At 41.5% G+C, this 15538-nt stretch overlaps 1 protein-coding gene across 2 annotated transcripts in view; it reads right to left on the bottom strand.

Moving 5' to 3' along the window:
* Positions 1-15538, bottom strand: part of MYO1E (myosin IE) — a 146293-nt gene that overhangs the window by 14124 nt on the left and 116631 nt on the right. For both annotated transcript variants that reach the window (XM_048867037.2, XM_048867038.2), the window contains exons 22-26: positions 14899-15044; positions 8938-9084; positions 6925-7082; positions 4574-4666; positions 115-319 (exon numbers count right to left, since the gene is read on the bottom strand). In XM_048867037.2, the coding sequence (XP_048722994.1) occupies positions 115-319; positions 4574-4666; positions 6925-7082; positions 8938-9084; positions 14899-15044 (749 nt within the window). The remainder of the gene's footprint in view (positions 1-114; positions 320-4573; positions 4667-6924; positions 7083-8937; positions 9085-14898; positions 15045-15538) is intronic.

The raw sequence follows: 15538 nt of genomic DNA, 5'->3' as shown, positions 1-15538 counted from the left end.
GGGCATGTATGCAAACAATATAATTTCACCAGTAATGAATAATTTAAGTCCAGGAACCTCTTTATAATGATCAGGCCCTTCTTTCTTTGAAAGAGTCTCCACATAAAAGCTTACCCAGCAGCCCCTTGGTCAGGCACCTTGAGGAAGTCCAGACTTTCTGGTTGGTGTGAAGTCTTGTCTGATCCCGCCGACAGTTGCTGTGGTAAAGGTGGGCGCACCATAGTTGTATACAGGTTCTTCTGACTGGCTTGTTGGTTTGCTGGAGTGTGAGGATGTGGCACAAATTGTGGGCTTTTTATCAGTCCATTTTGATGGTGACCTAGAAGTATAAAAAAGCATGAATCCATGACGTACAACTGTGAGAATAAGGCGGCCTCCTTTCTGCAGTGTTCAGCTTTGTCTGCAGTTCCACTGTCAATTATCACTTGGACTCAACTTTCAAGGAATTTGAAAACTCAGAGCAAAATTCAGCAGAGATCCCCAACTTTGCTCTGTACATAGGCCGGAGTTACTGAAAACTCATACTAAGACCCTTGTTTAAGGGTTCATGACCCCTGTTTAAGTTTCAGGTATGTGATAAAACTCTAAATGATCACTGGGATTTGCAAAGCTCTTGGTTTAGCAAAACCATGCATTTTTGATCTTGGCTGCTGTTTAACCTTAGCCCTTGTGTTTTAAAACCATTGCATGGGGGTTTAGCCATCTGTGGCTTCCCAGTAAAGACAATGGACTTCCAATGGCTTCAATGGACTTTGGGTCAGGCCTTTGATCTTCCTAAAGTTAAAGGGAGTCAGATGGGGAAAACCCTATAGAGCTCTCTGAACACTGGCTTTATTATACCTTACAAATCAACATTATTTTAAATAAAAAGGTTTTTATTTAAAATAATGTTGATTTAAATGTTTGCCTGTTTAACAGAAGCACTAAATGATAGAAAAGGTGTATTCAGATGCTTTCTGACTCTCTCACAGATCAAATAGTGGCTCCTATTTTGGATTTTGCATGTGATAATATGGGCAATGAGAAACTTAATTTGACAGAGTTTACTCATGATCAGGAGGGACTTATGAAAATTATTTACTGCATGTGTGTGTGTGTAACTAATCAGTCACTCACATTTACCATCCTCCACTGATGTTGCATGGTACAGCATGAGGCATGAAGTTAAAGGCAATGCTTGGTCTTACACACATTAGAGACTGTGCTGGCCTGCACAGAGCCCTGCAGGAGGTGTGCTGCCTTTACCTGTCCTTGAACCACGGTGCAGCACTTCACACGCCCTTCCAGAAAACTTGCCTCTAAAACACACTTTAAAAAAAAAACAAAAAACAAAAACCACCTACCTACCTCTGAGCTCATTGCAGAAGAAGTTACTTGCCTGTAACTGGAGGTTCTTCGAGATGTGTGGTCCCTATTTGGATTCCAAACATGGGTGCATATGGCATGCATGTGCACCCATGTTTGGAATCCACATACGGACCATCACTCGAAGAATCAGGGCTTATGAGCTCAATCCTGCATTCCTTCCATGCCCCAAACTCCCACTAAATTAAATCAAAGCAGGACTGGGCACAATACATGCATCACCATCCGGTGACCCTTTCCACTCCCCGAATGGAGTTAAAAGCAGTGGCCAGCTGGACAACTAGCACACTGAAGAATCACAGTGATGAAATTGGAGTTCATTCATTAGTATTTCCTCATGACACTGGGTCCTGGAAGAGTTTACAGAAAATCTAGGACATACTGGCCTTCCATTGACATTGCATGACCTTCAGTTCCTAACAGTTCCCCTGATACTATGGCAGCAGTTTAAGTCCCACCCTTTTTCAGGATCCTATATTCTAAAAAATAAATTCTAGCACCAATGTGTCAATCTAGACTATTAGATAAAATCTAGTTTTATCTTATCTTTTATGGACATCTCTATTAAGGTTTATTTTAAAGTAAATGCATACACAGGAATGTGTGCATCTGTAGTCCCATTATGATTTTAAAATGGTCATGAATACATTGGAATCTCTCTTATGTGGCAACTCAAGAGGCTGACAAACAGTCTGCTTTCCCCCACTTGTGGGGCAAGTAGAATTGTACTTAGTGGCTGGAATTTTCATCAGAAACTAAGGATTTAGGTCCCCAAATCACATGGTGCCTAATTTCCTTTGACAATCCCAGTCTATCTGTTTGGAATACTCTGTGATGTTTTCTTAACACAGTCGGTTGCCTAATAAGGGTGGTTTCTTGTACAGGTGTACCAATAAAGAACACACTGCAAGAGCAGCAGATAGTTTTTGTATGTTAACTGGCTATTTAAAAAATCTTTTTTCTTTTTTAAACAAAAAATCTTGAAGTGACCTAGTACAGATCTGGAGGGATGTCAGGTGTTCAGCCTGCCTCTGAGAGGCTTCACAAGGGAGAATGAGGCAACTCAGGTTCACCTTGGACTAATTAACTCACTGAGTAACTATGAAGTAGTTAATTAGGCAGGGAAGCACCTGGGCATGATAAAAGGGAAGGTACTGGGGAGGAAGGGGGAAACTAGGAGAACAGGGTGTTCCTAGGGAGTGTAGGAAGAACAGTCTTCTACAGAGAAAGCATCTGGGGATACCTGATGAGGGGGGGACACTAGCAATAGAAACCCAGGGAGAATGCTCCTGGGTGGGAGAGTTTTCAGCAGGAAACCATAAGCTGTCCTGAAGAAGGGTCCTTCTGGTTCGGCCTCCATGGGAGGACCTTGACCCAAAAGGAGGGACTATTCCCCAGCTATTGCCAAGAAGAGCCCTGACTCCAGAAGAGGGTTCTGGGTCATGAAAGCCTTGCTGCTGATAAGGGGCTTGGATGTAACTTGGGTTGATGGATTAAGACTGACTCAGCCCATCTTCCCTACAGATGCAGAGCGGGAGGTCTCTTCATGTGATGTTCTGCCTTTGGGGTTGAATAAAGTAGATCACCGCATGTTTGCTGTGCTAGTCAGTAGTGTGCAGAGTTGAACCCTAGACGGATATCAGTAGGGTCTCTTATTTTCACCTGTACCCTTACTCTAAATTACTCTTATTTGTTACAAACTCGCAGGACAGAACAATATTTTGTTCCCTAATCCTTCCCAAGATTTCTTTGCAAAATGCTCCCTTTAAATGAGAAGCAGCCACTTAGCATTATCCTTTTTTTCCTGAAATACTAACAGTAACCTTCATGTCTAAAGCTGAGCCAGATCACTAAATTAAACACAATTCTAAGGGGGTGATGTTCAAGATACAAACTTCTGCGGGAGTTCCTCCTTCAGGGAAACTGAGACAAAGATGCAATGATGGGCTGTCAGAGGGTGTCACCTGGGTGAGGTCCCCCATTACACCCATATTTGCTATTGAACTGTGGATGCTCCAGAGCATAGGGGCCACTACAAGATCTAAACTCAATGTGGCTGTCCTTTGCATTCCTGATTCTTAAACACTGACAAGAGTGTTTGCAACTGTTGTTAAAATTAAACAAGCTGCTGCTGGCTTGACTTTTCATGTAACCCTGAACAAATATTTACTGCCTAATTACAAACATCCGGAAGCACTGTTTTGTAAAAGAAATGTTGATCCAATCTTAACTACTGCAGCGCAAGAATCCAATTGCTTAATTGTTGTAAACAGGCATGGCATCTTGGAAAACAATTCCACGCAATCCTTTGCCTGAGACACACACTGAACTTTGTCTTGCCTGAGTTAGTACTGTTTGATTTAAACTTTTATTATTTAATCTGGCAAAGAGTGTCCGCTTTAGACATGAAGTTTTCTCCTAGCATTGTACTTCTTTTCTAAGATAAGTGGTTGCTCCTTATTGAGAAAGGACATTTTGGAAAGAAATCTTGGGACGTGTTAGGTAAATGAAATAGCATTCTTTCCTGTAAACTCATACTCTAATTTCTTATTTTAAGGGCAAAAATGAAAATAACAGACACAGTCTAGTGACATCAATCTAGGATTCAACTTTGCACCCTACTTAATAGCACAGCTAACATGCAGGGAACTAGTTTATTCAACCCCAAGGGGAGAACGTCTCATGGAGAGACTGCATCTTCTGCACCTACGTACTGGCACAGCTCACGTGCATTAGCATATACGAAAGCTGTTGCATAACAGGAAGGAAATGAGGCATAAGTCCAGTTCCATTATGCGTGGTAGTGAGAGCGCAGTGACAAGGCTGAGTATTGTCTAGTCCTGTGCTGTGTGTATATATTGCGTCCTAAAATGGAAGATTCATTGAAGCAACTGCACATTCAGTGTTCTGTAGCAAGAGGCTATATATATTGGCATCCATGACAATTGACATGAGACACCTCCAGCTGAACACTAGTCTCAGAGTAAGTGCCAGTGGATTTGAAGGACGGGTTTGATATAACGCCTGTCACACTGAGGAGACTAATTAAACATGCAAACTTCAGTTAGGGTGATTTCAAAAATACTTTTAGAACTGAAGGGAAAAAACCCCCACTGCAAAGCGTTCTGGAGAATGATGCCCAGCTGTGACATCAAAGAAAGAAACTGAATCTGGAATGCTGCCTTAGCCAAAGTGCAAGATAACTTACCTGGGGGAGGTGGAGCAGCCCTCATGGGGTAATTCTGACTTTGAGTCCTCTGGGAATACCCTCGGCTTTGGGTAATGTTCCGTCTCGTGGGGCCTAAAATAAACACACTAAACTCTGTCAGATTGCAGTCCTCTGTGTAGCATTCAGTAAACAAGTCCTTATGCTGAATGTCAGATCCTCATTCTTGATCAGAGGGAGCCAGGTGAAATTCAGGTTTTGGCCAAGTTGTGGTTAGCATAGTACACGAAGGCCTGGGGGATCAAAGGTAACTTAATGCCATTTTAACAAACTCACCCAGTCCTGGGGTCAGCTGTGGTCCAGGTGAGCTTTAATCATAAACCTGGTCTAAAGTGGCACCCAACTCTCATTAGCCCCAAGGAATGTTCCAAAAGCGAGGGAGGGCTGGCATAATGGTGCTTCAAACACACCCTTTTGTCTAGTAATTTCTTTATTCTGTAAGTCCACTATGCCAAGGGTTACTGCAGCTCTGTGCCACTAGAAGATTCTCCCTTGTCAGAATCCTTCACCAGTTAGCTCTATGGCTCCTTTGCACCACTGGAGTGGCACAAGCTGGCCATATTGTGGCTGAGAACTCACCTTCTGTTTTTGAATTAAAGGGCTATAGAGAAAATTGTGTGTGTGTGTTAAGGGAGCATGAGAGGTAGAGGGCTGTACTCCACAGCTGTAAGAACATAGGAACAAAGCAGGCTAAATATGGTTTGAAAGTAACTCATGACGGGCACAAGACTTAAGCTCCTGTTTGAGAGGCTATAACATTTGACAACAGGTTATTACAAGGTCTGTTACATCTGTGGCTCTTCCTTACCTGAATGGAGCAGGGAACAATGCAAATGGGGCTCCCCCCTGCTGTCTTCAGAACCCCCTTACATGAGGAAGGAAGGCTTCACAGCACAGAGGTACTCTGAGGCAAAGCTAATGCATCCTCAGGAACTATTACATTTGGAGCGGATTCCTTGCTGTTGTATCACTCCATAATTTGCTAGTGGCACCTTTTTCTCCTAGCCCCGCCTGCCCCTCTCCTCAGACATGGATCCGCAAACCAGAGAAGGGTTCTCTGTGGATTTTGTGGAAGAGGGTGCCCTTTGTGGATGGGATGAATGTCTGATCTGCCACTTGTGTTCTGTCCCATGCTGCAAGACCAGATTTCTTATGTCCCAGGGCCATGAGTTTCAGAGGCATCCACTAACAGTCAGTGTGCACTGCTGAATTAACAGTGAATCCAACAAAGGCTTTACAAGGAGATGCAAGTATGTTGCAGCGTTACAGTCTGCAACCTACTCTTCCTGTAAATGCCACAGAGAAACAAAGAACATAGGGTTCAGAGTAACAGCCGTGTTAGTCTGTATTCGCAAAAAGAAAAGGAGTACTTGTGGCACCTTAGAGACTAACCAATTTATTTGAGCATGAGCTTTCGTGAGCTACAGCTCACTTCATCGGATGCATACCGTGGAAACTGCAGCAGACTTTATATACACACAGAAATCATGAAACAATACCTCCTCCCACCCCACTGTCCTGCTGGTAATAGCTTATCTAAAGTGATCATCAAGTTGGGCCATTTCCAGCACAAATCCAGGTTTTCTCACTCTCCACCCCCCCACACACAAACTCACTCTCCTGCTGGTAATAGCCCATCCAAAGTGACAACTCCCTACACAATGTGCATGATAATCAAGGTGGGCCATTTCCTGCACAAATCCAGGTTCTCTCACCCCCTCACCCCCCTCCAAAAACCACACACACAAACTCACTCTCCTGCTGGTAATAGCTCATCCAAAGTGACCACTCTCCCTACAATGTGCATGGTAATTAAGGTGGGCCATGTCCAGCACAAATCCAGGCTTTCTCACCACCACCCCCTTTTTTCCCCCGGGGACACACACACACACACAAACTCACTCTCCTGCTGGCAATAGCTCATCCAAACTGACCACTCTCCAAGTTTAAATCCAAGTTTAACCAGAACGTCGGGGGGGGGGGGGGGGGGGAGGTAAGGTATTACCAGCAGGACAGTAGGTAAGGTAGGTAGATAAGCTATTACCAGCAGGACAGTGGGGTGGGAGGAGGTATTGTTTCATGATCTCTGTGTGTATATAAAGTCTGCTGCAGTTTCCACGGTATGCATCCAATGAAGTGAGCTGTAGCTCACGAAAGCTCATGCTCAAATAAATTGGTTAGTCTCTAAGGTGCCACAAGTACTCCTTTTCTTTTTAAAGAACCTAGGGTAGGTGGTGGATAGGGAAGAGACTGAGAAATAAAGGTAAAACGAACAGCCAAAAACAAGACTCTGATCCATTCAGAAAGACAGTCAAAGGGAAATTCATACTTACGGGAATTCTTTGGTAGTCCTGGTCCTATGCTGACCTGCAGCACCTTATTACTTGGCTTGAGAATAGCTAAATCTCCTTGGCCTTGCATAAATTGCACTTGGCGAGAACCACCTGCACTCCATGGTCCCCAATTCTCCTTCTTCAGCTTCACTTCAAGTCTAATGCAAGTACACACACACACAGACAAAAAGAGAAGCATTCACATACAAGACTCAGGGAACATCACTAACCAACAGATTAGCTTTACAATGGGAAAAAATAAACAGGACCTTGCTGATACCTATAGCTGAGAGTATTTTAAACTGAACAAAACATAGTTTCATGCCTTTTTGTGTACTATATGACATTATTAACTGTTCTTGGGAAACCTACACAAACAAGGTTATAAGATGCTCTCAATGAAGTTTTGAGGACAAATGTTCAAAGGTTTGAACAATACATGTATATACACTATCTACCACATCACCCAGTGTATCTGCAGAACCCTGCATAGGTGCATGCTAGGGGGTGTCACATACCCAGATACCCATTAGTGTATGCCATTATTGACATATGCATGCAAATACACTTATCTGTGGGAGCTAGGGGAACATGTACATTTTTGCACATGTACTTATGTCCTCCTTTGAAGATACAGGCCTCTATCAAAATTCAAATAGTCTCGTTCACAGCTTGTATCTGCAAATGCGTATTACCTTCAATGCACTGTAGCTAGAGATGAGCTCAGGCAGCCATGATGTGCAAAACCTCAGTTGTTATGCACTGCTTTTTACAATGGTAAAACCAAAACCACCTCTGTTATTGGCTTTGGATTCCCAGTCTATATGACTATATCAGGGATCTGCGGTCCACTGGGAGCTGCGAGCAGCCATACTTGCAGACACTCAGGTAAACAAAGCATCTCGCGGCCCGCCAGGGGCTTACCCTGATGAAGCCGTGAACCAAGTTTGGGAACCCCTGGACTATATGGAACCTTTTACACTTTTTCCTACTCACCCTTGTCATTATCAAGCTAAAATGATATTCTTCCTTAAATAATTCTTAGACTGCTTTGACTGGAATAAAACAGACATGTAAATTCCAGGCTCAATGTCATTAATTTGCTTACTTCATAGGAGTATTAGCAAGAATACAATTTTATTGATATGGTTTCCAGCATGCACTTAAAGCAAAAAACCAGCCCCAACATGCAAACAAAATCCTACAAATTCAAGTTCTCTAACATCTGGAGTTTTCTTTGGACAAACATCTAGAAGTTCAGATACTTATCCAAGCGACCCCCACTGATCCCTGCAGGCCTCTGTCCCCACAAAATCTAAACTCCTACCCTAAATAAGAGACCCCTTTTCCACCAACCACCCATCACTCTGGCCTTATCTTCCCATTATGTATCTAAGCACGTATATCACATGCAACAGTGTAGTACTTCAGCATCTCTAGGGTAAGGCCAAGGAGTACATAATGGGACTGAAGAGAATTCTCCCTTCTTAGGGCATGACGTACCAGCACAGCCCACTCTGCAGCTGCTACTGCGTTGTCCTCCTCTAAGAGAGGAAGGGTTTGGACTGTGAATCCATGTGGCTGTTCATTGACTGGCCTAACCCTCATTGCAGTTGGGAGAACTAACACAGAGAACTGCTGGGTAGGCACGCTGATGGTGAAGAATTTCCCTTGTGTGGCCTCTCGATAACCTGATGCCCCGCTCAGCACAGCAAGGGAAGTTTTGCTGTATTAAGGTCCCACTGCACACAGAGAATGAGAAGTGGGGAGTGGCTAGGATTTGATCCTAAGGTATTACACAGGCTATGCAAGAAAGTCTTCTAGCTTTCTAAGCACATGAGTATGCAGGCATTCACACTTCACACATCTCCATGGTTCTGTAACAGAGGATGGAATATAAATATGAGAATCCAATGCTTACACTAACCTGGTTTTTGCATCTTTACCCTGGCAGCAAGAAGAAACAGCTGTTTAATATTTTTTTTAAAATCCGTTGGGAAAACAGTTACTCACGTATTGCTAAATTTCAGAGGTAGTTTTCTTTGTGTTTTCTCCTCATATCTCTTAGATAAAAGGCTTAAAAATTCTGTTTTGAAGACCGATTCAAGCAAACTATCATATTCCTGCTCATGTAGAATGAAAATGTCATCCTGCATTGTGCTGTAAAGAAATCAGACCAGGCATTATTCAGCCTTGAATCCAAAGTGCAAAAGTAGCCCTGCATTTTAATAGCATTTGAAAGCAATCATGGTGATTTTTAAAAAATCTAATGAAGAATTAATAGCTGAGTTTTGCTCTTAGATAATGGTTCTTTGTTTCAGCTGCTGGTAATGGGATCCCCAAAACAATCTTCTTGTGTGATATCTGAATACAAATCAGTCATTTTAAGTTAATTGTTGTTATTATAAAATGGGAACGTGCTACAATTAAGAGCTCATATCCTTAACAACAGCAAAGTTAGCCATTAAGACTGGATTTGTAGAACGTTGTGTAAAGTTAATTAAAAAAGCTGAAAAAGAAATACTTCTTTTAAAATGAGACTGAAACACAAACCAATAAAAGCAAAGCAAGCTCCCAGTGCTGCATCACCTTTAACTTGCACTCCCTGAACTTAGACAGTGAAGCAAACACAGACCCTGGATAAGGTCCATAGCTGGTGGACCTGAACTTAATGGAGTGATTCCAATTTACACCAGTTGAGGATCCTATAAACTCATACAGGTAGAGTCCCAAGGCCACATGGAACTCTGCTAAAGGACTGGGCTTGATTGATTCTGCAAAATTCTGGAATCCCCATGATAGCAAATTCTCTGTTGTGATTCCAAGTCACCAAGCCAGGTTTATCAGCCTTAATGTTTTAATAGTTCTTGTTTATATATAATTCTCTTTTCTGTCATAGAGGCTATGTGGTCCAGGACAGTAAGCACAGTTCAATGAGCCAAGACTTCCTGAGCCATGTCATTTAGTCACTGTGTCTGCTCCTCTGTGCCTCATTTTCTATTCTGCAAAAGGGGGCATCAATGCTTACCTCACAGTTCAATGGGAGCTAGGTGCCTTTATACCTCTGAGGATCTAAGCCTGAGTTACTATTGGTACAGCACTTTGAAGATGTAAAAAGAAAAGGAGTACTTGTGGCACCTTAGAGATTAACCAATTTATTTGAGCATAAGCTTTCGTGAGCTAAAGTGTTAAGCATAATTATCATATTACTGACTTCAATGGTGCCATGCCAATTTACACCAGTTCACAAACTGACCCCCTGTCTCTTTCTCCCCTTTTTGTGAAGAAATGGGCTTATCAGATATTGTAATAATGATTCATTTCAAAAAGCTGTACCCTTTTTTAAGAGGTTGGGTGCCCTTTTTGCAGGGGTGCTTTCTGCAGAGTGACTGAAGCCACAGCTTCTCTGATATTCCACCAGTCTTAGGTCTTCTTGTCAGAGTGTTCCCTCATGGCTTCTCTAGTGGGTAGTGGTTTTAGTACTGATGTGCTAATATCCCAGCCCTCTGGCTAGGAACTGAAGCATTTTAAAGGAAGGCTGTGGGAGGATTCCAGAACACTTTTTTGAAGGGATGAAGTCTGTGTCTCTCTCACTTGCTCATACTTTTTCACCAAGAAGTGGTCACAGTAGGTTACAAAGCAAGGACACTGACATCATGGTTACATGTCTGACCAGGCTATGACTGAGGAAGAAGGTGTCTGGGTGATTTATAACAAATGTTCTCCACAAACACCCCAAACAGTTGCAATTAAAAGCTCCGTTTTAGAGGCATGTGAGTGCAAAATCACTAGAAGAGGCTTATATTTTTATCAAAAGGCTCCATTCCCCATTCGCATTATCCTGGTCACATGCATAAAGCCATGAAACAAAAACTTGCAAGTGTATTTGTTCTCCTACTCTGATTCAGACTAATCTTTGGATCGGTCTACCTTCTTACTCATGTGTTTGGGCTGCAATTTCTTACAGATGTTAGAAGCTGCACACTGGTTTTAAAGGCACCCATACCAGTGTGAGGCTTTGTTGCATACTGGCCTCCCTTTCATCTTCTGTTCTGACTGCTAACAACATTAGAAAATATTGGGTTACTCTCTCAGCATATTAGATGTCACATACTAAGCAAAAGCGGAAGGTGTTGTCTGCATTTCTCGCTGAAAAGAAATGAATTTGTATTTCAGCATTTTATATCCTATTAGATTTACAGTTAACATTCATTTAGAAAGGCTCTTTTTAAACTGCAGTTTATTAGAAGTAGCTACTACAGTAATACTCAGAGGGTCAATATCCATGTACTCTAGTGACTGCAACTGAAAGCTGTGGCAAACCATACCTCTCAATAGCCAGGTGGAAAGGAAGCCAAAATTACATGGCTGTCAGCAGATGACTTCATTTCTCAAAAAAGTACATATGGGAGTAAATCAAAATAAGTCACTGATGTCTAAAAGAAATCTGGATATTTATTACTTCAACACATCATAATAAAATAGAAGAGGACTAATTAGGTCAAGCACACAAGGTTCTTTCACCTAATTCAGTCTTCTCACTCTTACAATTACCTATTTTCTGATTACCTGGCTATTAATTAACTTCCCCTTTTGGGCACACCCTTTTACAATGATCCTTTCCCAGCATGCCTGGCTGATAGCTGGCCCTTTAAATGTGGGAGAAGCAACCAGCAGCAGCTCTTTGATATTCATTTTCCCTCAAATTGCTGTGGGCTGCAAGTCTCTCCCTTACAGAGTGTGAGTATTTATTTATATATATACAAAAGAGAGAATACCTATCAGCCCATTCTAGATGCCCTTGATGAGAGGACTTGTGGCACCTTAGAGACTAACAAATTTGTTTGAGCATAAGCTTTCACATCTGATGAAGTGAGCTGTAGCTCATGAAAGCTTATGCTCAAATAAATTTGTTAGTCTCTAAGGTGCCACAAGTCCTCCTTTTCTTTTTGCTGATCCAGACTAACACGGCTGCTACTCTGAAACTTAAAATACAAGTGTCAACACTCACTCTACTCTGTAACCAAACCACAGCAATTCCATCCCAGGCAATCCCCAAACAGAACATTAAGGAGAGGAAAAGTTGAACCTTCGTACTTCTCTGACAATTAATCACCCTTTCTCCCTCCCTCATCCCCATTTTAAAAAATGCTTTCTTCTATTCTGAGTGCTCCTGTTAAATCAGAACAGTTTAGAAAAGAAATGAACCCTTTGAAATGCCCTTTACAGAAGTATAATTGTAATCCAGTCTATATGACCTGATGAAAATTTAATTTAGCATATTTTCCTTCTGGGGTATATTCAGACTCATTTCCAGGTTGGCTCAGAATCCAATTATTTTAAATATATTCAAAAACATGCAGAAATTTCCAGGCTGAGAAAGATTGTGTTGAAAATTAGGGGATTGATTTGTGTTTGAGAGAATAATAGAGAATTTAAATATAAATAGTACTCCGTGAGGTTTCTGAACTCCGTGTGTTTGAAAGAAAAAAAAAAAAGAGAGGCAGATTGTTTTTCTACAAGAATACTCGGCCTTTGGTAACATATAGGCACACAAATTGGCATTAAGTGTACAACAGGAAGGATTCTATACTATTCCAATAGTTCAGTAAAAATCTATTAAGAATGGCAATGAAAACTTTTAATTCTTGCCATTTTCAGGGCAGAAGTATCTCAGATGCCCCATAAAGTCTCGTCCTATTACAGATAGTAACCTCTGTGCCCTTCTTCCTACTTGATTTAGCATGGCTACCCTAACTCAATAGAGAACAAGAACCTGTGTAAGAAATATTCATTCTGAGTTCGGCCCACACTAAAATGAAAACATTAAAAAAAAGACAACTCTCACTATGTTTATTTTTTTAAACATGGAGACAATGTGATATATTCCATCATGTGCCAGCAATGCCCCTCTACCATGTACACTGGTAAACTGGACAGTCTCTACGTAAAAGAATAAATGGACACAAATCAGACATCAAGAATTATAACATTCAAAAACCAGTTGGAGAACACTTCAATCTCTCTGGTCACTCGACTACAGACCTAAAAGTGGCAATACTTCAACAAAAAACCTTCAGAAACAGACTCCAAGGAGAGACTGCTGAATTGGAATTAATTTGCAAACTGGATACAATTAACTTAGGCTTGAATAGAGACTGGGAGTGGATGGGTCATTACACAAAGTAAAACTATTTCCCCATGTTTATCTCCCGCCCCCCCCCCCCCCCCCCGAACTGTTCCTCAGACGTTCTTGTCAACTGCTGGAAATGGCCCAGCTTGATTATCACTACAAAAGGTTCCCCCCCACCCCACTCTCCTGCTGGTAATAGCTCACCTTAAGTGATCACTCTGGTAACAGTGTGTATGGGAACACCCATTGTTTCATGTTCTCTATGTATATAAATCTCCCCATTGTATTTTCCACTGAATGCATCCGATGAAGTGAGATGAAGTGAGCTGTAGCTCACGAAAGCTTATGCTCAAATAAATTTGTTAGTCTCTAAGGTGCCACAAGTACTCCTTTTCTTATGCCATGTAATTTCTGAAATTTTTGGAAGCCACAAGCATTGGTTTATGACGATAACAGCACATTGACAACTCATGGTCAAAGCCTCATTAAATATAACATCAATATAATAAATATAGAGTTCTGAATTCATCAGATTTGGTTTATCCATAGAAAGGTATGCTCCCATCTGAAGTAATGAGTGTAACCACTCTTACTGAGTTGGCAGTCTGGAGGCATGCTTCTTTTTAGCTTACTCAGTACAGCTGTATACACAGAGTACTAGGGTCCTAGTCTGAGTGTCTAGATGTAGTAATTTTCAGGACCCACACTCAGTTTAGTTTTCAAGCACCAGAATAAGAGACTTCACTCTAACGTCCAGCCAACACCTATTACTGTAGCCATTCACGGTTGCAATTCTTGTTATAACTGTGTGACAAATAAAACAACACAGGCCTGCTTTGAAAATGCTGTGGAAAAGAACAGGACCAGTATGTGTTAACCTATCTGCTTAGAAATGCCATAGAGTGAGTGGGCACATTTTACACCCTGTTTTACACTGGACTAGTATGAGACAGGTATTTATAAACATGTACTTCAGAAGTTTGCTTTTAGTTATCAACCCATAATACTTAAATATGGGAATATTTTAAAAATAATTAGTTTCGTTTAATATTTAATTCCTCTTATTGCCCTAAGCAGATGGTTCTGTATCATTGTGTACTGAATGTCAATCTAAATGCCAGCACTGGCAAAATGTGATAACTAAAAAGATGGCAGGAGAGTTTGTTCTCTCCTTCTGTGAGGGAGGAAGTGTTTTAGATGGGTATCCATTTGTCTGATGTGCAGTTTCTTGCTGTTTAGTACTGAGTCACCTGGAAGTGGTTTATAAGCATTATGTGACCACAGAAGCTATTTCCTGTAATCTGGAATGTGTCTGTCCCTGAGTCAGCAGAAGTACTTAGCAGACTAACCAGCATTAAAGTCTTAATGTAGAATGGCCAGAGAGAACACCACTCCAGCAAGCTTTTCTGGCAGCACTCCAGGAAGTAGGACTCTCACAAAATATACTCAAAAAGCATTAGGAATTACTTCTAAGACAGACCTTTGGATCAAAAGTCATTACCACCTCTTAATGTTAATGCAGACTGAGAACATTTTTCTGGGAAGCCATGGGCCAAACTGAGAACTCCTGTAAAAGAACTACTGATTGCACCACATTAACAGGTACTCAGAAAATCTGTATGTGTTTGTGTGTAAATGTAAGTGTGTGTACTCCTGTAGCTAGCATATTGGTAAGAACGGAAAAGCAGTTTGGTTTCAGAACTGCCAGTCCCCTTGCCTTTGTTAATTTTCAAATTCACTGAATAGTGCTTATATAATTCCAGCCCTAGTAAACAACCTCCCCTCTCCTGTTCCTACATGATTTTTCTCTGCCAACAGAAAGAACCTGGCCAGGCACTGACCTTAGGGAAACAGAAAGAATTCTTTCCACCTCAATCCTCCGCTTTAACACCTCCTTCACCAGGCCTTTTTCTGGCCCCTGCTTCACCTTTTCACGCCCAATCAGATATATGCACTTTGGAGTGAGGACAAGGTCTCGTTTCACGCCCTGAAATGTGAAATGATTTGAAAAAATATAGATGTACAGCATCATCAAAATACACAGGCACCTGAAATTAGCTAAATAAGAAGGACATGAATGGGTCACAGATACATAATGTATCAGATTTATTTTGTTTGGGGGGCAGTGGAAGGAGGATGTAGAGAAGTGGGTGAATGTTATTCAGCTTGGATTGCATTTAGATAAAGGTAGAGCTTTGCTCCTTATTCTCTATTTCTTAATTCCAACACCACTTTCTACCCAGCATCTGCCACAGCCCCTTCTGTCCTTGGGACAGAAAGTTTGAAAATGATATAACATGGACCATGGCTAAAGAATGTGATGGCATCCTCTATCCGTTAGTCCCAAGAGTGATAGTTTTCCTTCAGATCTGAAATCCCAGGTTGTATGGAACTGCCCTATACCCTATTTACAATCAGAAATTGATGTTTTCCAAGCATGGTGGAGTTTCCTTTATAGGGTAGTTCCTAAAAAACACTGCT

The sequence above is a fragment of the Caretta caretta genome, chromosome 10 (genome assembly GCF_965140235.1).
Source record: "Caretta caretta isolate rCarCar2 chromosome 10, rCarCar1.hap1, whole genome shotgun sequence".
In the NCBI taxonomy this organism is placed as follows: domain Eukaryota; kingdom Metazoa; phylum Chordata; order Testudines; family Cheloniidae; genus Caretta; species Caretta caretta.
Note: the sequence above shows the minus strand (reverse complement) of the source record. Positions and strands in the feature narration are given on the sequence as shown.